The 24,550-nt window shown below is 47.3% G+C and overlaps 2 protein-coding genes across 2 annotated transcripts in view; one reads left to right on the forward strand and one right to left on the reverse strand.

Moving 5' to 3' along the window:
- The window catches only part of LOC146189695 (cerebellar degeneration-related protein 2-like), a 159,729-nt gene extending 148,933 nt beyond the window's left edge, over nt 1–10,796 (reverse strand). The window contains exon 1 of the mRNA XM_084604463.1: nt 10,398–10,796. Coding sequence (XP_084460589.1) covers nt 10,398–10,494 — 97 coding nt within the window. The 5' untranslated portion in view covers nt 10,495–10,796. The remainder of the gene's footprint in view (nt 1–10,397) is intronic.
- A 214-nt stretch (nt 10,797–11,010) lies between these two features.
- On the forward strand, nt 11,011–22,042 carry Ref1 (RNA and export factor binding protein 1). Its single transcript, XM_084604468.1, has 5 exons — nt 11,011–11,364; nt 12,727–12,891; nt 17,576–17,723; nt 19,311–19,449; nt 21,350–22,042. The coding sequence occupies exons 1-5, from the start codon at nt 11,152–11,154 to the stop codon at nt 21,456–21,458; spliced, it is 774 nt and encodes a 257-aa protein (XP_084460594.1). The 5' UTR covers nt 11,011–11,151; the 3' UTR covers nt 21,459–22,042.
- Nucleotides 22,043–24,550: the final 2,508 nt, after the last annotated feature.

The raw sequence follows: 24,550 nt of genomic DNA on the forward strand, positions 1-24,550 counted from the left end.
CTCTTGTTGCCCGGTCTGTTGAATCGCTCCGAGCAAGGGCTCCCGCGATTGCTCGGAGCGATTCAACAGACCGGGCAACAAGAGACTGACACGCTCGACAGCTGGTGCAGACGCCGAGCAAACAACCCGGCAATCCCGAAGCAAGCACCGGACGAGTTCCACTAACCGCGTCCGCTCCAGGTCCGCCGCGTCCGCCGCTTCGACCAACGCCAGGAACCGCTCGCCATCTTTCCCGCCCCTGACCGACCAGCCTCCGCCGGAAAATAAGGTGAGCTGGGGCCCACGATCTTCCTCCCTTGTCCGAGAAAATAAGCAACTTAAAGAAAAGCTAGAAACTCAGGGCAAGCAAATTCAACAACAGAATGATCAAATAAAAAAACTCAATGATCATATTGCAAAGCTCACTCAGCAAATGCAAACGCTAATTCACAGGCTCTCCCCCGCAGATGGAATGGAAAGTTCTTCCACTCCCCTCCCAGGTCATTCCACCCCACTTCCGCCTCCTCCTCCCACATGCAACAACACAGAATCTACAACTAAAACTCATACACCCGCCAAACGGAAGGCACCTCACCAAGACATTCCTACAGTGGTCGACTCCCAAAAGCCTGATCTGGTCGCCTCCATAGCTTTACTCGAAGAGAAGCTTGCGGAAAAATTTGAATCTATGACCACCAGCACGAACGCATGGGCAGCTGGAGTAGACGCGCGGATAGCGATGCTCGAGCAGCAGATGCAGCAGCAACAGATCCAGATTCAAACTGCTCTAGAAAAGCTACTCTCTACCACAGTATCTCAAATGATCCCACCCGAATCTCAGCCCCAAAATGGCAGGACGTCGACAGGACATTAAGGTGTGGCAGTGGAACTGCAGAGGCTTTCGTTCCAAGCGTAGTAATCTGCAGCTCTACATTCAGTCCCTTCCGGCCGATGAAACACCAGCGGTAATCGCACTGCAGGAAACAAACTCCCCTGTAAAACTGCTCAATTACACTCCTCATACACCAACAAACTGTCCTCAGTACAGAGTGGCGACGCTGGTTCACCGCAACTACACAGCAACTGATCACAACATGGACGTTGCAGATATCGACTTCCATTTGATAGAGCTGCTTCCCAAAGAGCGGAAAGGAACGAGTCTATTCATTCTGAATATCTACAGCCCCCCGAAAGGGAAAACTGCTCCTCTAATGGCGGCCATGAAAAAAGCCCTTCAGATCAGCGCTAACCAACCATTGATAGTGGCAGGAGACTTTAATGCCCGCCATATCACATGGGGATACAAAACGACTTGCAGTAAAGGCGCCCGACTCTGGACACTTCTCCAAAATGAGGGCATAACCCTTGTCAATGATACACAACAGCACACGCGCATCGGCAACAGTGTACAGAACAACACCAACCCCGATCTTACACTCACGAAAAACATAACACAATGCTACTGGACAAACACGCAAACCTCTCTTGGTAGCGATCACTATATAATTGAGACCTCTTTCTCACTATCCTCCCTAACCCCCCGTGTAAAGAGGAAACTCAAAATCACCAACTGGGATCGCTTTCGCGATCTTCGTACCGCGGCCCCGAAGCAGATAGACCACCTTACAAATTGGCTGGCTAACCTCAACAAGGACGTGAACATGGCCACATCGGAAATGCCGTGCACACAAACCTCGGAGGTGATTGACAGCCGATTACTACACATGTGGGAAGCTCACTCGAGCTTACAGAAGCGATGGCTTAAAAACAAACACAATCGCGCCCTGAAGCTACGCATCTCCGCTCTCACAAGGGAAATGGAGACGCACGCGGCACAGCTCAGTCACCAGCAATGGGGTCAAGTATGCGACCGCCTTGCTGGAAACCTAGGACTTAAGGACACGTGGCGGTTGCTACGATGCCTTCTTGAACCCGATCACACCAAGAATGTACAGCAGAAAAATGTGACGCGTCTTATCCATGGCATAGACATGGACAACGATAACATTATTCAATCCTTAAAAGATACATACCTCACAACCACACCGAAGACACCCTTACCACAGTACCTTGGAACCCAAAACCATGAGCTAGACGAAGACATCACAAAGTATGAAGTCAGAGCAGCCATGCTCCAACTCCGCACTACGTCTGCTCCAGGAGCCGATCAGGTCACGAACAAAACACTTAGAAACCTCGATGAAAACTCCATCCAGGCAATAACGGAACTCTTTAACAAACACTGGCAAGAGGGAACGCTTCCCTCAGAGTGGACGCACGCTCAGGTTACCTTTATACCTAAACCCGGCAAACCGCTCACTCTTTCAAACCTTAGGCCCATTTCGCTAACTTCATGTCTTGGTAAACTTTTTGAACACGTCGTCTTGAATCGGCTACATACACACATGCAAACCCGCGACCTTTTTCCTCACACAATGCTGGGTTTCCGCAGCCACCTATGCACCCAAGATGTTATGCTACAGATATCAGAAGAAATTCTCCATCCCCGACACTGCAAACGCACAAGAGCATTGCTGGCTCTAGACTTGCAAAAGGCATTTGACAATGTCTATCACTCCTCTATATTGGATGCACTATCCACTCTGAATGTGGGAAACCGAACACATGCTTACATTTCAGCCTTTCTCCGGGATCGCACAGCAGAAATTCGGTTCGGTCCCCTAAAATCCCCCACTTTTACCCTCGGTAATAGAGGCACCCCGCAGGGATCAGTCCTTTCCCCTTTTTTATTTAACATCACACTCATCCCCATGGCTAAAAAGCTGTCACAGATCCCAAACCTCTCCCATTCTCTGTATGCAGATGATATCACCCTGTGGACCACCACTGGGAATGTAGGTAGCATGGAAGAAACTCTTCAGGAGGGGGCAGACATGGTGTCAAGATGCGCAGCTTCAATAGGCCTTGCATGTTCCTCCACCAAATCCGAGCTCCTGATACTCCACCCAAGCCCGCGGAAACACCACCAACCCCCTATGCTCATCACCGTAGATGGTCAGCCAGTACCACAAGTTCACAAACTTCGAATACTAGGTATGTTCATACAAGACAACGGCCTTAACACGGATACACTCTCCAGACTGACTAACACAACACATCAGATCACCCGCCTAATCAAACGTATAGCCAACAAGCACTGTGGAATGCGCGAGCATGACCTCAGACGCTTAGTACAGGCATTTATTATAAGCCGCATTCTTTACTCGATTCCGTATTTATATCTAACAAAAACAGAGACAGACAAGGTGGATGCTCTCATCAGACACGCTTATAAGGCAGCTCTCGGCTTACCTAAGCGCACCCCAACCTATCGACTCTTAGGCATGGGAGTTCATAACACCCTCAGCGAACTGGTGGAAGCCCACCGCATCGCCCAACTAGGACGGCTCTCCACTACCCCAACTGGTCGCCACATTCTTTCCTTTCTCCAACTTAGACCATTAGGTCCCCCTCCAGTAGAAACTTATGAAGTTCCAAAGACAGTCCGCGATCACCTCACTGTCCACCCACTTCCGAAAAACATGCATCCCCTTCATAACCAGGCCAGACGAAAAGCGAGAGCACGTGCCCTACACAGAGCACATGCGAACGAACCCGACACGGTCTACGTGGACGCCGCAGAATATCCACAACGCTCAGCTTATGCGATATGCGCGGTATCCAACCGCTTCGAACAAATCACATCAGCCTCGATCATTACCCGAACGTCCGTAGAAGCGGAAGAATCCGCTATAGCCATCGCGATAGTCTCTTCCACTGCCACCCTTATCCTCAGCGATTCTAAAACTGCCATACAAAATTTCGCCCGAGGCCAGCTACATGCTGCCTCTCACAAAATCTTAACTACCAACGTTCAAACCCCCCGACCCATAGACCTTGTCTGGGTACCAGCCCATTCGGGCAACCCCGGTAACGAAGCGGCCAATGCTGCTGCTCGAGCATACGTCGACCGAGCAACAGATACCGAGGACCTAGGCAGTGCCAGAGATCGGCTGATCACCTACAACGACATTACACTACACTACCGGTCTGAAAGACTTCACTACCCTCCCCCACACCCCTCCTTAACTAAACCACAACAAATAACATGGAGACACCTTCAAGCCCGTACCTTTCCCTCCCCAGCACTGCTGGCACTCTTCTCCCCCTCTACTCATCAGTCCGAATGTTCCCTCTGCGAGGCCCCGAGAGCTACATTCGAACATATTATGTTCAGATGCCCGGAGTTTCAACCACCGGCCGAATTGCGCCTTACGGACAACGAGGCTTGGGAGATCGCGGTCTCCAGCTCAGAACCGGCTCCACAAAGGAGACTGGTCGACTGGGCTGAAGCGGTCGCCGTCAGGCACTGCCTGCTGGCCACCACCCGTGATCAGGAGCCGGCCCAGCCCTTGTAACGAGTATTTCGCGGCTCCACTAAATAAAGTTTTTCACCACCACCATACTGATGTGCCCTCTTTTTTCTTTTTTGCTCAACTTGGGTTTTATCGCAAGTTCCCTGCCCTGGGCAGATTTGCAGCCTTGATTCCGTTTATTTAATTTGGCTTTACCCTGTCGAAACTATCTTGAGTTCCCGTTTTCCGCCACTTGGTGATTTGATTTGAACGTACTTTATTGAATATGAAGGCTCATGGCCATAGATGGGAGTAAAAAGGAGTAGGCAGAATCTTCATTGTTTGCACAGGTCGTCATTCAAATCATATTGCTCCGACCAGACCACTAAGGCAGCCATACTTGGCAAATATCATTTGTGTGTTAGCATCAGTTCCTAGAAGGGAACGCTAGTTCAGGCGGTAGGGTTCGATCTCGGAGCGTCCAGTAGAAAAAGCAGGGCGATCCCAGGGAAGATGAGATATGCTGCCATGCGTTAGAGTCGTACAGTGAGGTGGTCACACCAGAGCCACCTTTTACGCGTAAGACCCACCTCACCCGAAGTCAAGCAGTCTTTTTGAATAATCTCATCGCCCATGTGGCTTACACGCCACGTATTATGACCTGCCAATTGGTATTTTTACATTTCATTCTATCCTTGTACAACAACCAAACTTCATATAAGGGAAGGCCGCGCAGCGTGCCCTTGTGAGAGGCTGGCGCATCCAGATAGATGTCAACAGGCACAGCCGGCAAAGAACGGGTGGTGAGGTGTCGCCGAAATCGATCGCGAGGAACTAAAAATAATAATTTGTTCCAAGAACGAAATACAAATTTTACTCGAATATACTCACAAGGACTACCTCTACGAATATTGCACACTAATATGACCATGTAGCCATAAACATAAACCACATAGACATAAGGATAAGCATAAACATATTTTCGGACTCTCTTTACGCTACTCGCATGCTATGGTATCTAGGGCCCACAGTTCCCCCTTCTTCTCCCCCTGTCCCCGTTCTTCATATCAAAGGGGTAGAGACATGACATTTGGCCTAGTGTATTTATGGCTTGGAATTACATGAAGACACTACTAAACATGGATTCCAATCTGCATTTCATGTACGCTATATTAATAATATTTAATTGAATTTGTTCTGCAACGCAATTTCGGCTTCGGTCTCGGGTTGCCGAAGGATGGTTTCGACGTCAAGTATGAAATCCCGTGAAACCCACAAAAACTTCGATACAATAGCTATTTGCCCAGTCGCTGACATTGTGGCTTCTTGAACGGCTTAGTCAATAAACAGTTAGTATAGGAGCTTTTGTAAAAAAAAAAAAAAAAAAAAAAAAAAAAAAAAAAAAAAAGAAAGCAGTGAACATACTGCATATTTTACATCCATCACGGGATCTCATACTCATTCGTAACGTCAGAGCCTTCGTTCGCGATTTGAAACCGAAAGTGCAGAATGAACAAAATTCAACTGCAAATTATTTACCGAGTGCTGGCTAATGCCATGTCGTGCTCGATGTTGACTAATGTCATACGCACAGCTTCAAAGCAAAACTGAACTAAAAACATTTTCATGTCTCAACCCCCTTTGACCGAAACAAAAAGCACGCCAGAAGCTTGCACCTCGCACACCGCGCCGCCAGGTGCCGTCTCCGTATGAACCTTCACAGATCCGTCTCTCGCGTGAAGTTATCCAGTTGCTTGCTCACGTCGACCTTAGTGAGAAGCTGCCACAGCTGTTTACGCTCGCTGCCCGGTCCGCCGTGGCCAGTTAGACGAAGACGGATAAACGCTGCACAAAGGACCTCGCCAGTGTCACGGACAACACGGCTTAGACACAGGCAAAAACTGCTGCAATGCAGCAGCGCCTAGCGGCCTCACGGCGATCTCGGAAAACTACCGGAGGATATAGGCAGCGTAACTTTGCCCTGAGAAATGAAGCGTCGGCAGAATCCACAGATATTTCTCTAAAACGAAATACTGGCACTGCTATCACCGACAGTCACTTCTGCGGACTGGCTCATCCGTATCCAAAGCAACATATGCCAAAGTCCTTCAGTCCTCGATAATCAAGCAAGAGATCTAACCTCAGCCACCACCACCTGACGCACTGGATAAGGCAATCTAGGTCAGGCTAAATAATAATTCTGATAGCGTCTTCCCGAGCGCTTGGTTATGCCCGAAGGCAACATTCGAATCCCTTAATTCGCACCTCCCAGATACAGGTTTGAAAAAAATACGACACCCGATCTGCTGACAATTCCCATCGCCAACTATAGTTAACCTCTTATGCACGGCTCGAGAGTCAGGCGGAGTGCCAACACAGACACCGTTATCTACACGTCATCAAAAACCGTAACTCGTTAGATCGGTTAGATTACCCAGGCGCCGGCAAGTTCCGCTTGCACACCACAACCAGTTTTGAACGCACATCATGCCCGGCATCATATGGAGAAACAAAAATGAAGAAAGACACTTCTTTTCCTCCATGTCCGCCAGTCACGGTAGCATGTTTTCGCACAAACTACTCCCACGCGAAAAGAGTAAACGGCGGCTTTTCAGCCCCTCCACACCGCAGCTATCACTGGGACCCCGTCGCCGATCAGACTGTGCGTATCCGCGGATTTGTCTTCGATCTGGATGTGTACGGCCTTCGCCTGGCGCCTCCGGCGGCGACTTCCTTTTAGCACCCGGCGGCGAGGACACACGCTTTGCTGCGCGCCTGCCCAAGTCTGGAACGCTGCATCGTCGGCGGGAACGGGAACTTCCTCATGCCGTGGCCACCTCGCTGGTCTCTCGAACACGTTCTCGGTTAATATAGCAACGCTATAACGCACCGCGCAAAGCGAACGTTTTTGGCCATTCTTTGGCACATTCGCGAAGTTTGTTGATAGTACTGAAGCTGTGTACTGTACTCGACAAATTAAACCGCCGCGATGACGCCGTGGTTAGGGCGCTCGAATGTTGCGCCCAAGGACGCGGGATCGAATCCCGGTCGCGGCGGCCGCTTTTCGGAGGAGGCGAAAAGCAAGGCGCCCCTGTGCTGTGCGATGTCAGTGCACGTTAAAAAAACCCGGACGCTACAATTCTCCGGAGCCCTCCACTACGGCGTCTCTCACAGCCTGAGTCGCTTTGGGACGGTAAAGTTCATAAACCAAACCAAAAAAATAACGAAATGACCGGTGACCGGGAAGATCTTTATCGAAGGGACCTCAGTACTATCACATGTTAATTTTATTTCGAAGTCGTAGAGATACACAGTTAGGGTTGCTGATCAACCTCTATTATATTTCGTCACCTATAGAGGTAATGCGTTACGGTTATTGTTTTGGCATTTCAATTTTCTCGTTCGCATATTTCATCTGTTGAGTACAGTAATTTTGTTGGTCGCGCAAGCAGAATTCAAGCAAGCACCATTATTGGAACACTGGAAAGCGGAGAAAGGAAGAACACAGTATTTCCCATTTTCTTTGCTGTCTGGGCCTATGCGCAATTTCATTGTGCAAGCCAGATACGTCCAAAGGTCTACAATAGCAACTAATTCTTTTTGCGTCGGTTTCCTCATTCTCCAGCATTATTCGTTGTCTGATCGCATGCATGAAGGTGTTGCAAAGCGCTAAACTCCCTTCCAAGGCAAAACCCCTAACTCGCCACAGTGGTTTAAGAAATAACTCTCATTTGATTCCAGTCTGACCAGCTAAGATTTTCACTTTGGTTCATCTGTTGCCAACCCCAACCCCAACCCAACCTCAACCCAACCCCAACCCCAACCTCAACCCAACCCAACCCAACACCCCCCCCCCCCCCCCCCACTCCGAAAATAAAAAAAGAAACATCTCATTTCACAACTCAAGGGCAACTCAGCGCAATCGTTTCAACCTGTAACTCAACAAGACTCGTGAATTCCTAGGGAAAAAAAAAAAAAAAAGGTGCACATTCCCTTGTTACGACGAAAAATTACAAATTCTGGGTTAGGCAGCCATCAAAATAAAAAAAAATATATGCGGGACACTTAAGCTCCGCCAAAAGGCAGAGCTTAAGTGTCCAGCATAACGTCCTGCTTAAGGGTATGACGCAATAGCGTAGGCTACCACACGACATAAAAGCCCCACTTAACACGCCATATGAACGTGGCTGAAGCATGTGTGGCTATGCTTAATTGATTGATTCATTCATTAAAGCGTTATTTTCCGCTGATGTAGGAGGCCCCCTATATTCCCGGCTCCTAAGTTAGGCATGACGTCATCACGGAAACAGTCACAGCAGCAGTGACGTGAACACTGACTAGTGGAGGAGGAGGAGGAGGATACAGAAGGGCACGAAAACGGAGCGGCAGCACGATTGGAGCGTGAAGACGAGTCCGACGAAACCGAGACAAAGAAATGACAAACACAAAAACAAGGGGATAAGAACTGCGCCACACTGTCGTCGTCGGCGTCACTGCTCGCAAACAGACGGACGTCGGTCGCATACAAAATGAAAGCCACGACCGGCTTTTCGTAATACTGCGCTGCCGCCGCGGGAGGCTCCCACGGCGCTGATGGCAGCATCGCATGCCTGCACTTGGAGAGAGGCGAATGCACTCGAAAGCGAACGCACGAAAAACACAATCGCAGCTCGTCGAACTGCAACCCCATTTATTTCTTCTTTATTTCTCATATGAACAAGGGTAATAGCTGCCTCCGCCGGAAAGACTGAATGACACATCTGTCTGCGAAGTTATTTGGCGGCTTTTCTTAGTTTGTTTTATTTATTTTTCACGTAGAATCATAACAAAAGTCTGGAATTCAGCCAAGACATAGAAGATAGTCAACTGGACTTGATACAAGAGCTGTTCGAATGGTCAGTATGTCTCGCGGGCCTCTGATTTCCCTTGTGAAAGTATCTACAGGGTTTTGAATATTTGGGGACTGGGATTTAAAGCATTTCTATGCAAAATCTACTGCACCATTCGAGCTGAAATAACGTTCACAAAGTAGCAAAATATCGTCTACGTTATCTGATAAGTGATTCAACATCGGTACTTGCCTAGATTTTCCGAAATCGAGAAAAAACTGCTCTCGGCGGCGTGCACAATTTTCGCAGAAGAGAGTCGAAAAGCTATTTTAACATGGTGCGTCATCTGTCGGGCAGCGAGGCAAGCGCGCCAACGGCCGGGATGGAGCTTGTTTCACTGCTCGACAGATGGCGCATCATGTTAAAATAGCTTTTCGACTGTCTTCTGCGAAAATTATGCACGCCACCGAGAGCAGTTTTTTCTCGATTTCGAGAAATCTAGGCAAGTACCGATGTTGAATCACTTATCAGATAACGTAGACTATGTTTTGCTACTTTGTGAACGTTATTTCAGCTCGAATGGGGTAGTAGATTTTGCATATGAATTTTTTAAATCCCAGCCCCCAAATATTCAAGACCCGATAAATATTGACGTCGACATATGCATTCGGGGATCTTAGCTGTGAGTGACATGCATTCTTTAATTTTGTATGTGTTGTACAGCTAGGAGGCTACCCTCGGTTACATCCACATCGCATGCCGGTAGCACGCTCGAGGTAAACAAAAAAGAAAGTGTTCTTAGTTTCGGGTTCTAGCTACGCCAGAACTCGATCACTAATGCGAACGACTATTGGTGACACAAGAAACTCTAACCACTGTCACATTCATGCAAAACATGCTGACCAGTACGGCAACGACACAGTCAGCTGTCAATATGTTCTCACTTTATCCGTTGTTTGCCTCAAGCTGGTCACGGCTAACGTACGCGACTGACAGTCGTCCGCTACGACAAGCAGAGACGAGGAAAGCGATCGTCTTCACGAAAAAACGAGGGGTAGATTTCCTTTCCCTTTCCGAACTGCACCACCGATCGCACAGCGAGCTCCCAGACGAAGCCGGAAAAGTACTGTGTCCGAATTGGCAAGTTAGGCCTACAGGCGCGTAACCGTACGGGGAGCCAGCTGAGCGCGAAGACCAAGCATGTGGCTATCACGGATCGCTCAAAGCGACTCACCTGTCTCGTACCACTCTTGTGTGCCGTCGGCCGAACTCGTGCTGGGGGCGCGCGACAGCTTTTCGCCGCTCTCGGGACCGTCCTTGTCCGATTTCATAATTGCATCCAGTCGCACACAACTCACTGACGGGTGTCGCGAGGAAAACAGCACTCAGCGTAGCAGTGCTGCTGCAGCGGCGGTGTTCGCTTGATCGACCCACTACGCTGCCGGGATGAATTTCGTCGGACTTGTGTCGATGCGGCCCGCCAATCGAACTGGCATATTGGGCGCCGGCGGTTATTCCGCCTTTACCCGAAACAAAAGAACCGCATAACTGGGGCAAATACGACCGCCAAACACGCAATCACATCCACGAGCAGACGGTTACAATTTCTGCGGCATTTTCTGTTGATTTTCGTTTTTCTTGTTTAAGACCATAGTTGCTAGCTGGCACGCAAGCATTCGCTACTTTTAGCACTAGAATCAAAATGAATAACTTTAGCATGCATAATAAAATCTTATAAAAGTTAATGTTTTTACTTTCTAGTATTTTATAGCCTATTTTACAAAATAATATATGTGCAGTGTAGGATCTGGCCAGGTGATGCTGAAATCTCTTGTGTCCTTTCCCAGAATGCCTTGCGTCGTTTTTGTTGTCCGCCATAACTGAAAAAGCATTTTTTTTTCGTCAGCGGTTAGGAAGCGTTTCCTCGTCGTATACAAGGCGAACAGTGGGTCATTCGTCGAACGAGTAGCCACACATCCAGCATCACCATGGGAGACAAGATAGACATGTCCTTAGACGACATCATCAAGATGAACCGGAGCCAGTACCGGACGACGCGAGGCCGTGGCAGGGGCGCCGGCCGAGGCCGAGGCGCGGGTGGCTTCGCTGGACGCGGGGCTGCACGTGGATTTGGCGCCGGCGGTGGAGCCGTTAGAAGAGGCACACTTCGAGGACGTGCTCGTCAGCAACCTTATGCCAGGGTATGCGAGTCTTTTTCCATTCACTAGCGTCCTTGCGGTATGAACCAACCGCGGCGCGCCAAAAGTGCTACCTCTGTAAGCCTTTGTCATTGCTTCATTGAAACTGCGTCGGTGGCCGTTTCGCTGACTAAATTAGTGTTAGGTATACCGGCTCTACAGGGTTTTGAATATTTGGGGGCTGGGATTTAAACCATTCCTATGCAAAATCTACTACACCATTCGAGCTGAAATAACGTTCACAAAGCAGCAAAATATCGTCTATGTTATGTGATAAGTTATTCAACATCGGTACTTGCCTAGATTTTCCGAAATCGAGAAAAAACTGCTCTCGGCGGCGTGCACAATTTTCGCAGAAGCGAGTTGAAAAGCTATTTTACCATGGTGCGTCATCTGTCGGGCAGCGAGGCAAGCGCGCCAACGGCCGGGATGGAGCTTGTCTCACTGCTCGACAGATGGCGCATCATGTTAAAATAGCTTTTCGACTGTCTTCTGCGAAAATTGTGCACGCCGCCGAGAGCAGTTTTTTCTCGATTTCGGATAATCTAGGCAAGTACCGATGTTGAATCCCTTATCACATAACATAGACGATATTTTGCTACTTTGTGAACGTTATTTCAGCTCGAACGGGGTAGTAGATTTTGCATAGGAATTTTTTAAATCCCAGCCCCCAAATATTCAATACCCGATAGACGCGCAGCAATGTGGCCGCGCTTTTTTCTTTTCTAATACTCCAACCAACACGCTTGCGCTAAATGTGTCTTGACCTGTTCGAGCTAGACACAACTACGTCTTTTCCGCACGTATCGCTCGCTAGTCTCTGTTGCCCGTCGCGTGACCGTAGTGGAATTGGTCATTTCGGATTGTGGAGTAACAGTCGGACCTTGTTAAAGCCGCTCATTACGACGAAGATTCCTTGCAAATGTTGCTAGCTTCTTGCACGACGATCTAATGCGATGAAATGAGTCATGGTTGAGAATAAACACTGCATGGCGCATCAGTTTAGGACGTGGTCATTGAAGTTCTACTTCGTTTTGTTTGGTGCTCTTAGACACCTGTCAACAGTTCCCATCAATTGTTCTAAAGAAGGTGGTAATTTTAAACCCTAGTTTCCCTACCGTGATTCTTGATACCTTGAGCTTAAATTTGCAGAATTTATAAGCAGCCGTGGTATTCTCAAGGCTACAAACTAAAACCATGTATTATACCGTGATAACAGAATTGGTGTAATTGTGCATTTTGGTTCAGTTAACCATTATCTCTCGAATCTGTGATTAAGATTAAGCGGCGTCCGTCACAAATGTGTTAAACATGCTCCATTTGACGGGGTGATATAATACTTTTTATTCTCATGGCTGCTTTTAGGGCTTCACGCAAACCAAAGAGATACCGGACCGATGGCAACATGACATGTACGATGGAGTTGGTGCGCGACGTGCCCTGTCGGGCGGCCTGGGAGGTGCTGGAATGGGCCCCTCCAAGCTGCTGGTCTCTAACCTCGACTATGGAGTGTCTGACGCCGATATCAAGGTAGGCATTACGTATCCTATTCAACAAGAGTCCGTGGTGAAAAAATTTCAGCAATGTCTTGCGGTAAATCTTGCCATTAGTAGTGTATCCCATGATTTCATCACATCTCAGTAAAATATTGCTTATAAGTTGTGGGCATATTGCTTTATTTCAAAGTTACGAAGCCTATTGTTTATGCTTTTTTCGCATTACTGATAAAGTGCTTTGATCATTTGTCTCTAGATCAGGGGTTCTCGCTCAGCCGAGCTAAACTAGGACAGTAAAGTCTGCGCGTCTCGTGGGGCGTTTTTCTGGGCATTTAGATGAAGCCGGGTGAAGTTCTGTCCCCGACAAGCACATGGGTGCCAACAAAACAGTATCTGCCGAAGTATAAAAATACACCCACGCCGTGCCTGTAAGGTTGGCCGAGTGCGTGAAGGAAATAGAATGTTGGTCTTGTGACAGTTTTTTCTTTTTGTTTTCAATTTCGATGTCTGAACGTGAACGAGATGGGGGCATTTCATAAAAAGCTTGATTCCTGCCAAAAGACACAATGTACACATACTCAAGGGTGGTAGTGCTTCTCCATTTCCTCCATTCTGCTCCAAACTCTGTCTCAGTGTTTTACTGTCAAGTTTAGTGGACCGCTATTTTTGCACACTGTGGCCCATTAATGGTTTTGTCTACAAAAATTGTACAAGAAGGACCCGAATGTGCAAACCCAACATAAGACAGTTGTGATTACTGATCTCGAGCCGGGCATTCTGAAGAGTGAAGTTGAATGGGCCTTAGCCAGCCTTGCTAAGAACAAAGCTAGCGGAATTGATGGCCTTCCGGCTGAGTTGCTTCAAAACCTCAACCATGACGCTGTTAACATTCTGCATACATTATGTCAGAAGATTTGGACAACCCTGCAGTGGCCACAGGATTGGAGGAGGTCAGTTTACATCCCCATTCCAAAGAAAGGCAGTGCCAAAGATTGTTCCAACTACCGCACGATTGCGCTTATTTCGCATGCTAGCAAGGTGATGTTGAAAATCCTCCAAGGTAGGCTGCAGCAGTATGTGGATCGGGAGCTTCCGGACGTGCAAGCTGGGTTTCGCAAGGGCAGAGGAACTAGAGACCAAATTGCCAACCTTCGCTGGATCATGGAAAAAGCAAGAGAGTTCCAGAAACCCATCTACTTCTGCTTTATTGATTATGCGAAAGCGTTTGACTGCGTAGATCACAGCAGATTGTGGCAAGCTCTCCAAGAGATGGGAGTTCCAATTCACCTCATCTGTCTCCTCAGGAACCTGTATGAAGGGCAAGAGGCCACAGTCAGAACTGGGCATGGTCTTACTGATTGGTTTCCGATCGAGAAAGGAGTGAGGCAAGGCTGCATACTGTCGCCCTGCCTATTTAACCTATATGCAGAGTGCATCATGAGGAAGGCCGGTCTGGACAAGTCTTCAGCTGGAGTAAAGATTGCTGGAAAACGTATCAACCTTAGATATGCGGATGATACCACTTTAATGGCAGAAAGTGAAGTGGAACTCAAGAGACTTCTGATGCGCATACAAGAAGAGAGTGAAGTTTGGGCTTAAACTGAACATTAAAAAGACAAAGATCATGGCGTCTTGCCCTATCAAGTCCTGGAGCATCAATGGACAAGAAGTGGAAGCTGTGACAGATTTTCTTTTCTTGGGCTCCAAGATTATTTCGGAAGGAGACTGCAGCCATGAAATTAGGAGACTCCTGCTTCTGGGAAAGAGAGCAATGGTTAGCCTTGACCGCCTAGTAAAGAGCAGAGACATTAGTCTGCCAACCAAGATCCGTATAACTCGTGCTATGGTCTTTCCAGTTGTGATGTATGGATGCGAGAGTTGGACTGTGAAAAAGGCTGACCGCCGAAGAATTGACACATTTGAATTGTGGTGCTGGCGAAGACTCTTGAGAGTTCCTTGGACTGCCAGAAGATCAGATCAGTCGATATTGTCGACCATAAACCCTGACTGCTCATTGGAGGGTCAAATTCTAAAGTTAAAGCTCAGCTACTTTGGTCATCTGATGAGAAGAGAGGAGTCGCTGGAGAAAGATTTGATGTTGGGAAAGGTTGAGGGTCGCCGGAGAAGGGGTAGGCAGCGAACGCGATGGTTAGATGGCATCCTCGAGGCACTGCAGATGAAGTTATGTGATGTTAGGAATTTAGTGAGAGACCGGAAAGCGTGGCGTGACATGGTCCATAGGGTCATGAAAAGTCGGACACGACTGAACTACAAAAATTGTGATCCGGTGCATTGTGATTAAGTGACTGAGAAATTCAGCATGGCGATGGTATGCTGCGAGTTACATGTGCACGCTATAGGGGCCGCCATGGTCGAAAAAATGCAACACACTGGACCTAATACATGAAAGCCATAAAATGTTTGTAAACTAGAAAGTCATGGAGCTTGCTTAATGTGTTTAATAATAATTTGCAATTATTAAAAACACTTGCCTCAAGAAACATGCTCCAGTACATAATTAGAGTGCTCCAAAAGTCTCATTTTATTACTCCAAAGCTGCTCCAAAATGCTCAACCTTGTTTCGATCCCTGGACTTGCAAAAATGAACTAAAAGACTGGAAAAAAACCAGAGGGCAGGTCAGTTCGCAAGCAACATTGCCCAATTCTGATGGCGAAGTAGGGGGGTCCTTGAAACATATTGATGGCTATTGGGGTTCCCTGAAGACAAAAGTTTTAGAACCACTGCGCTAGATGGTGCCACTCTGCTCCATTTTGCTTGGTTGATGCACTAGCCTCTGTCCACTAAAAACTATTGATGTGACATGCTTTGCCGTGCTATAGCAACTTAGCAACCCTCGATGTGGAATTTGAAACGGCTGTTATGCTCTACCAACGATGTGCAATTACTGCACATCTGCACGATGTGCAATTACTGCACAGGAACTGGTTTTCAGTTCCTGTCATGCTCGCTGATTACATTTTCTTATGTAATCGGCGAGCCTCTGTCTATGCCTCGGTCTGCTGTTGCCCTCATCCACTTAGATTCACAGAAGATATCAGCAGCATGGCCAGATAACGACACGAGAGCTCATTTTTTCGGCTCGTGGGAAGGAGGCATGGCAAGAAGGGAACAGCGATGAGCAATCCAGTGGTCCACAAAACTGATACCAAATGCCTCCGGTAGAATGAAATCTTGAACATACTGCTCTTCGTCACTTTCCCGCTTCAAGTAGGCAGCATTTCAGCGTCGCACAGTGCAGGCACAGGGTTACGAAAGCTGAAATTGTTCGTTGCGTAGAGGGTTTTGTTACTTTGAAGTTTTCACTTCTCGGTTCAAGCGTAGTATAGGCTGGCTGCTCTGTGGAACCTGTGCCTGTTGCACCGTCACATGCAAGTCACGTGATGTCGCATGCAAATCATTATTTGCTAAGCGCCCTATTGTCCGCAGTGGTAGTTGCGCTTGGTCACCTTAAAGGGGCACAGTGACATTCGTCAAGCCGCTAATTCCAGCCAACCTCTAGGTTCTTTTGCACCGTGCCGATGTCAGTTCAAAAAGAATGACTGAAATCGGCGCAAGGAAACAAGAGGTAATCGGTGTTATAAAATTCTAAATACAGGAAGAAAAAAACAGCGCGTCTGAGCTGATGTGAGAGGGAGCCCCTCTCCCATTTCGCTCGCCCAGCGCCTGACTTGGGCGGAACCTATGAGAAACGTAGCTTTCTGCTGACATATCAGAAGCTTTCCACCATGGTTGCCTGTCCAACTCTACCTGTAGCCATGCTTTTTGGCAGCGTTGTTACTACGGTAACAACAATCACGTGCATTGCATGACTATGACTGCTGCGGTGTTGGATTTTGCATTCTAGCCCTTGTTTACGCTGATGATTTTGTCACTATGGCAGAACTGGCCGGAACGCCGTTTTGGCGTTCCGCCGGCGTCCATCGCTGGTGCTACCGTGGATTACTCTAATACTACTTGTGCGAAAATTCGAGGATGAGTCCGAAGGTGGAGACGGTTGAGTGGCGTACAAGAGCTAAGGCAAAGCTTACCATGTACAGGGCCATCAAGGAGGTAATCTGTTGGGAATGTTGGGAACGACTACATGACAACTGCCTGGGCAGTAGGCTGCTGGCGGAAGCCTGCTGTGGAGTGCTGCGGACTGCTGTGATGAGCGCTCTTCACGAGCCATCTCTATACAAATTGCGTCATTTGTGGAGCTTTGGCAGAAACGATCAGCCACGTGATTTTGGACTATCTAGCGATTTTGCCAACCTCCGAGATCCGAACGTTGTCAGTTGCCTTGGGATTTGAGGAGCCTGCGGGAGTGGAGCTATCTTTACAAGCACTTCAAGAACGCACGTGGAACTAATACACCGTTTATTTGTTTTCTGCACAGTAACTTGACGAACACTCGTTTGTAAAATCTAATGTGCGTGCTCAACCAATCAGCGAAGCAGCGCCCAAGCGAGAAGGAAACGTCATATCCGTTAGCGAACTTCGCCGTCGTGTGTCACTCACATCGGTGCCAAAACACTGGTTATTAAAACTGATTAAAATATCAGGTGCTACGATTTCACCATTATGATTGGGCTTTGGGCATCGGGAAAGTGTAAACAACCTAGAAGGCCGGCCGCAGTTAGCGGTCTGGCGAACATCACTGCGCCCCTTAATGCAGTATGCCATATGTTGACTAGTCGCTGTTCTTTTCAAAATGCAGGAATTGTTTGCCGAGTTTGGACCTCTGCGGAAGGCAGCAGTCCACTACGATCGCTCTGGGCGCTCCTTGGGCACTGCAGACGTGGTTTTTGAACGGCGCACAGATGCTGTTCGAGCCATGAAACAGTACAATGGCGTGCCCCTTGATGGTAAGTCTTGCGTTCGTCCGTCCCCCCCCCTCTACACTCAAGAGGGGTACTGTGTGCCGGACACTAAAGCTGGGTAGTGTCGCGAAGCCACAACGTAGCAGCGTCGAATGTGTGGCACCGAAAGAAGCCTGGTTTTGGTGCTATAATTCTTTGAATTACAGTCTGCGTGTCTTGATAGCGCAAGACATTGCTTATTTAATGCATCATTCTTTATCAAGGAGTTTCAACAAAGGCCTGCATGCCTAAGGATATCTTGGTTAGTATTCAGAGTTTGCGTCGCTATTGAAAGTGTCGCTATTCTCCTGGCCTCGAGTATACAATCGCTGGAAACGCCAGAGCCGGAAGTGTTATCTAGTAGCCACTTTCGTTTCCAGCGTTTCTACCAATTGTCTGATTTGAGGTTGGGGAGATAACGACACAAACTCAAAATACAGACCCAGTTCTGCATTTAAGAACAAGATGTTGTAGAATGCGGAGAAACTGAAAATGATATTCTGTGCTGTGCACGAGAACACGCTGCGGTAGATGCTGAAATGCTAGTTTCTTCGCCGCTAGAAATGGTAACCAGTGCAAGATGCGTGGTCACTGGTATAGTACCCCTGTCACGCAGGCACATTTAGTGTCACTTTCAGTCTGTGAAATTCGCCTTCAGTGTCATTCGTGCAATGTCACACAAACCTTAGTGACTTACTGGTTCTCGTTGACTTGGCTTGCGCTGGCCGCTAGTTCCGAGAAGTGCTGTGCTAATCGACCATGTTGTTAAAAAGGGCACTCTTGCCTCATGGTGCATTCGGCAATCTCGCTTCACTTGGTCTAGCCAGGCACGTGTGTAGTCTCAACAGTAGTGCACGTGAATGCACCCACATAATGTAGACCTATATACTGTGTGCTTGCTTGTTTTTTTTTTTTTTTTTTTTTTTTTTTTTTTTTTTTTTTTGCCCCGAATTAGAATATTTTGGAATCTTAATCCAAACTTCCTTAATTTGTCCTTCAGTGGGCACCTGTTTTAAAAGGTAATTTCATCACTTCTTGACGACAGAGTCTGTCGTCGTCCCTTCTTGTGGTTTGCGCTGTAATACAAGTTAGATATGAACCATCTAGCCCGCCAAGCAACCGTTCTACCCTCACTAGTAGTTCTCTTCGGGCATGCTGTTAGCTACACCAGCAGCAATGGCTGCTCTTCAATGACTTGCGATTCACTTGCTTGCCACGCCATCCAGAGCTCGAGCGGTATTGATGCAGTGCAAGCCTGAATTTTCTGAAATCAATGAAAAACTGCAGTCTGGTGTGACAGAACGCTTCGTCAAAACAAGCAGAGCAGGCGACTTGACAGTCTGCGTCATCCGAAGAATTATGTGGCCTGCCCCTGCTCTTCAGGGCATTGGTTGCGTCGCACTTCGCAAGATGACGCAGCCTGTCGAGTCGACTGCTTTGCTTGTTTAATACAGAACGCCCTGTATATAGGCTACCTTCACTTTCTGCTTGGTGCCCCGTCAACATGCTACCACTAGCCTTGGCACTGTTTGGAATAGCGTTCAATGAAGGGGAATGTGTGTCACTTAGGTACATTGCTTGCCATTTGTGCAGGCCGGCCCATGAACATCCAGCTTGTCACGTCAGCAGTGGGCGCCGCGGCATTGTCACCAGCATCGCGGCTCGGCTATGCAGCCACAGGCGGTGGTGGTGGTGGTGGTGCCGCGCCACAACGTTCCAGGGGTGGCTTCCGGTGAGTCCGCAGTTTTTTTAGCTGCTAATTTGCCAACTTTGCGGCAAAGTTGAGGTAGGGCTCGGTTCAACTATACCAGCCTTCAGAAATCGGGATAATTTGAATGGGCAGTGTGGTCCCAGTCATCTGCCGTTTTGTCTGTGGTGTTGTGTTGCGCGCTCGCTAATTCAGATGTTAGCAGTTAAGGGGGGAGGGGGTCTTGAAACTCTTACCGATGAGTGAATTGCATCAAACAATGCAAATCATCGTAAAGAGCATTGAAAACTTATTAGAGGATACATGCTTAAATTCTGAAAATTGCACTTGATTAAGAGGCAGCTCCGTGAGCATCGCTGCCAGTACAGAGTATATCCTCTTTACACGGGCAAAGTTAACCACGGTTACACAGGTTACCGAACTTAACCACGGTTAACCGCCAATCGCGGTTAGCTGTGCTTTCACAGCTCGCCGCCGTTCTGGGTTACGGCTGCCATTGCCCATAAAGTACAACCGAAGCGACTCTGTGATCTGCGGAACGAAGCAGCATTTACAAATATCTTATTTATAATGTAGTTTCCAGAGTGCCGTCTGACAAGGCGTCAACAGCGCGGTCAAGCCCCGGATGATGGCAGCACTTCATCGACCACTGTAAACACCACTGCCGCGTTGGCCCCTCGTCCCACAGACCATGCGCGAACGACACGGTGGCTCGCTAGCGCCGACGTCTGAAATAAAGCGTGCTAAATTGATTGGCATCTGGAATACTGAGCCGAATATCAGGATTGAATCACTCTTGAGGATCACTGACCAGCGGCAAATTGCCAGTAAGCCTTGCGAACTTGTGCACTTTCATGATAAAGCTAAGACCGCTCATTTTTCGACGTTCCGCGCTCAGCACTAAGCCGCGCAAACGATACTGCAGACACAGGACGGGGCTTCAGTATGCAGACGCTTGGCTGTAGGCCGTAACCGAATACGCCGGGCAAATGAGTACACTGCTGAAGCAGACACGCTCGTGCGCTTCGCGCACTCGGGTGCCGACGAGCAGCCTCTATCAACAGATGCCACCATAACCTCGTTAACGACGCAAACCGAGGTCGCCAAACTCTGTGATAACCGCTATTAGGGGTGTAGCCATAGTTTGGTCTGCCGTGTAAATGGACTAACCACGGTTTCGCGTAACCGCAGTTAAGCTAACCGTGGTTAACTCTGCCCGTATAAAAAGAGGGTATACTCTGGCAGTAGTCCTTTTTTGCGTGCACGAAACCGATCAGCTGGATGAAGTGCAGTACATCTCCAACCCTGATAAATCGTAGGGTGTGAATGCCTGTATTTTTTCGTGAACCTTGAAACCTGCCAGAAATCCCAATGAATCTGCTGTTTCATCACGAGAGCTATCGCTGTCCCTTTGGTTGGCGCTATCTTCCACGGACGCACAATTGGGCGGTGGCGATACAACTGTGGCACAGGCTGCAATTACAATGATAGCACTAATTTCCTAACCGCACGCAATGCCTCCTCGTGGATTTAGCCACACTAGTCCATTTGTAGCACTTATGCCATTTTCACGTCATTCTCATCTTAGTATCTTATTTTTTATCAAATATTGAGACAAATTTTCATGGTAAATATCTACCGGACTGCGGTAAAGCTATCGTATCCAATATGCCGCTGATGATCGATAGTTATATACGGTTTATTTTTACATGGGGCAATGGGACAACTGACAATTTAATCATTATAAGCGATGTATCGTTATACCTGATAAGCCGGAGCTTAGGTGTTTTTGAACTGTAATGCTATTATCTAGAGCACATCTTGAAGAATTTAGTGATCTGGTGTATGCAAGATTTAGATTGCTTTGTGTAAACTGGCTCACCAGCTGTTGCAGGGGTTTCATTGATTTATTCCGTATTTTCAGGGGCCGCGGAAGAGGGAGGGGCGGACGTGGAGGCAACGTTCAGCGCAAGGTTCCCACCGCAGAAGAACTGGACGCAGAACTGGACGCCTACGTCAACAAGATGGAATGAGAGAAAACCCAAGAAGTGGCAGTTGATGCGAGTGACATCATGCTCCACCCCCATTTGAGACATTGCCCTTTGTTTAGTGGAATATGAGAGAGAGTGCGGGACTTTTCTTTTTTGTTTACATGGCTCACACAATCAAAACGATGTTTGTATCGTGGACGTTCTCCGCAGATATTCCACGGACTCTTGGGAAGGAAGAGCGCCCCCCAGTTGTGCAGTTCAATTGTTCACCCTTAATATGCTTTTGTTGTTTGTTGTTCCCGGAATCAAGCTTACCTCATCCAAGTCATTTCTTGCACATTTGTGTTGTGTTAACACTTTTCCATGTGGGCCACATTCATCATACATCATTGATTGCTAGTGGCTATCAGTGGTCATAGTCATTGTTCATGCGCAGCGGTGTGTCCAAGGCTGGGTGACTGGCATTGAGGGCTTTTTAAGAATTCGGTCCCTCCTGGGCCATTAGTGCACAAACATTGAACTATGGGTTTTTACCTTTTGGCATCGTTTCATTTGACCTGTTTTGTTATTTGGTATTGTGTGAGCCTTGAAAGGAAAACAAAAATAAATGCGATTCGAAGATTGCAGGTCTTGCGGAGTTTGTTTTAATTGGAAAAAGGATAAGTGGATGAATGGATTTCAAATTGCAAGGACATCTGTTCTCTTTCACACTCCACATGGGCTCCCAAAAGCAAACTTGGCACGGAATTTGCTTGTGCGCTTCGATTTATGACATTTTTTTGTGTGTGGCTGCATCCTCCAAACTTATGTGGCCTAGCACATAGCTGAGTTAAAAGATAAGGTATTTATGTACATGCTTTCATGTACCCTAGTGAGCATTGTATGTAAAACATAGTAGCTTCCATAAATTTAAAATGTGTAGTAAATGATAGTATTTATCTGTGCAGCTGGTGGTGTTCACAATTGATACAGCCCTCCTTTCTTGTGATTTCTAGCGTTTTTCAGCATTCAATGCATGGTTTCGAGTTGGCATGTGAGGCAGCAATACAGTTTTAATTGGAACGTCCACATAATGTTACAGTTCTGCACAACTGCATACGTATAAAGGTGTACGCAATGGTATGCAGTAGTGCCTCAACATATACAGCGTCGTGGCCGCTATTCAATGGAGGCGAAAAGCAAGGTGCCCGTGTGCTGTGCGATGTCGGTGCACCTTAAAGAACCCCAGGTGGTCGAAATTTCCGGAGCCCCCCACTACGGTGTTTCTCATAGCCAGAGTCACTTTGGGACATTGAACAACAGAAACTAAGCCAAACCTAAGGTGGACATGCTAGTGCTTGGCCGCTTTCTTTGTAGCCCCAGGGTGTCCAACCTGTGCATTGAAGCAAAGTTACTGTATGTGAAGCACCCTCTCCTGGTCTTTACCTGTGACCACCTCCTCTCATGTTTGCCATAAAGGTGAGTGACCCCGTACACTTTAGTTTCAGAGCAAGAAACTGCCCGGAGTTATAGTACAAAATAAAAAATACAATACATAACCTTCTCCTTTGACCTGATAGCACGTTTAACACTTTTTCATTACATGATTTTTCTTTCATTTTTTTAATGTTGTCATTACTGTAAAAATAAGGAGATATCCCAAACTCAACATATTTATAGCATCCTCTGCAACCATTCATGCAGTATGATAAATAAGGCATATCGACTGGGCACCATTAAAATTGATTGAGATGAAACTAAGCCATCATTCCAGCATATTTATTTTCCCATGGCCATGTGCAGGTCTCTAGCAAGTACAGTAGCCAATCGAAATTTTCTGAATCTAATAACAGTACTCATTTCCAAGTGGCCTAGAAAGGGCCTATCAAAGAACAAGCAACCGTACTGAAAACTGGATGCGTGTGGATTTTTCGGACTGCTGGATTATCCAGATTATTTTCGACGTCCTACCAAATCCAAAAGATCGACTGGTGACCATACAAAAAAGGAAATGTAATTGTGATGTCTGGTTGAGGAAGTTGGGATTTTGTTCTCATTGGTTGGTTTGTGGGTTTTAACGTCCCAAAGCAACTCGGGCTATGAGAGACGCCGTAGTGGAGGACTCCGGTAATTTCGACCACCTGGGGTTCTTTAACGTGCACAGACATCGTTGCTATCCACATTAACAACAAGAAGAGCATACTTGACCTATCCATTATGTGCAACAAGATATTGAGACAAAGGCAGTACTAGATGGAAATGCCTTTAGAGCCGGATTGAAACATGCTGGAACCAATAGTCTTCAACCACTTCAACATTCACTCTTTCCTGTTGCAAAGCTTAGTTTCCTTTTTCTTTGCATGTTCCAATCTTTCTAGTTGACCAACAGTTCTGCAGTAAGCAACATCATGTTACAAATCATTGGAATTTTGAAGAGTAAAAACATTGCTTCTCGGTACACTACTGCTATAGCCACACAAGCAGTAACACTAGACATGACATCTTAAGTGTTCTGCAAGCTTCTCACATTGAATTGAACTCGGTTTTTACACAATGCACAAGTTTTTGTAACAGCTGCTCATTGGCCAGCGCTGAAGACCAAGAGAAACTGGCACCAAATATGGGACTCAACATCGCAAGGCTGCATGTGGCCTCTATGTCTGACCATTGTGGTCCACTTGGGGTGTCTTCAATGCGACGTCAGCATCAAATCAAATTTTAACATGCCAGTTGGAACTGGAACAGCAATATTTGAGTTGAGAGAGGCTGATAATCATTTAATTCGCGCTTCTACAGATTGAATGCCGGCGTGTGAAAGTGCTGGTGTACCTTGGCTGTATTACTTCTCCAGCAGCTAGTATTTTCATGTGCAAGTTTGGTTTGGTGTGGTTCATGGGGTTTAACCTCCCCAAGTGACTCGTACATGAGAGCTGCTTTAGTTGAGGGATCCGTAAATTTCTATCACCTGAGCTTCTTTAACGTGCACCGACACCACAGCACACGGATGCCTTGCTTTTCGCCTCCGTCAAAAATTGGCCACCACAGCCGGGATTCAAATCTTGCGTCCTTGGCCACAGAGGTTGAGCGCCCTAATTGCTTCAACACTGCAGCGGGGTAGTTCAAGTTTCAGTTATCATTTGCATTTCACACATACA

The sequence above is a fragment of the Amblyomma maculatum genome, chromosome 5, assembly GCF_055883805.1.
Source record: "Amblyomma maculatum isolate TAMU_Amacu chromosome 5, ASM5588380v1, whole genome shotgun sequence".
Taxonomy (NCBI): domain Eukaryota; kingdom Metazoa; phylum Arthropoda; class Arachnida; order Ixodida; family Ixodidae; genus Amblyomma; species Amblyomma maculatum.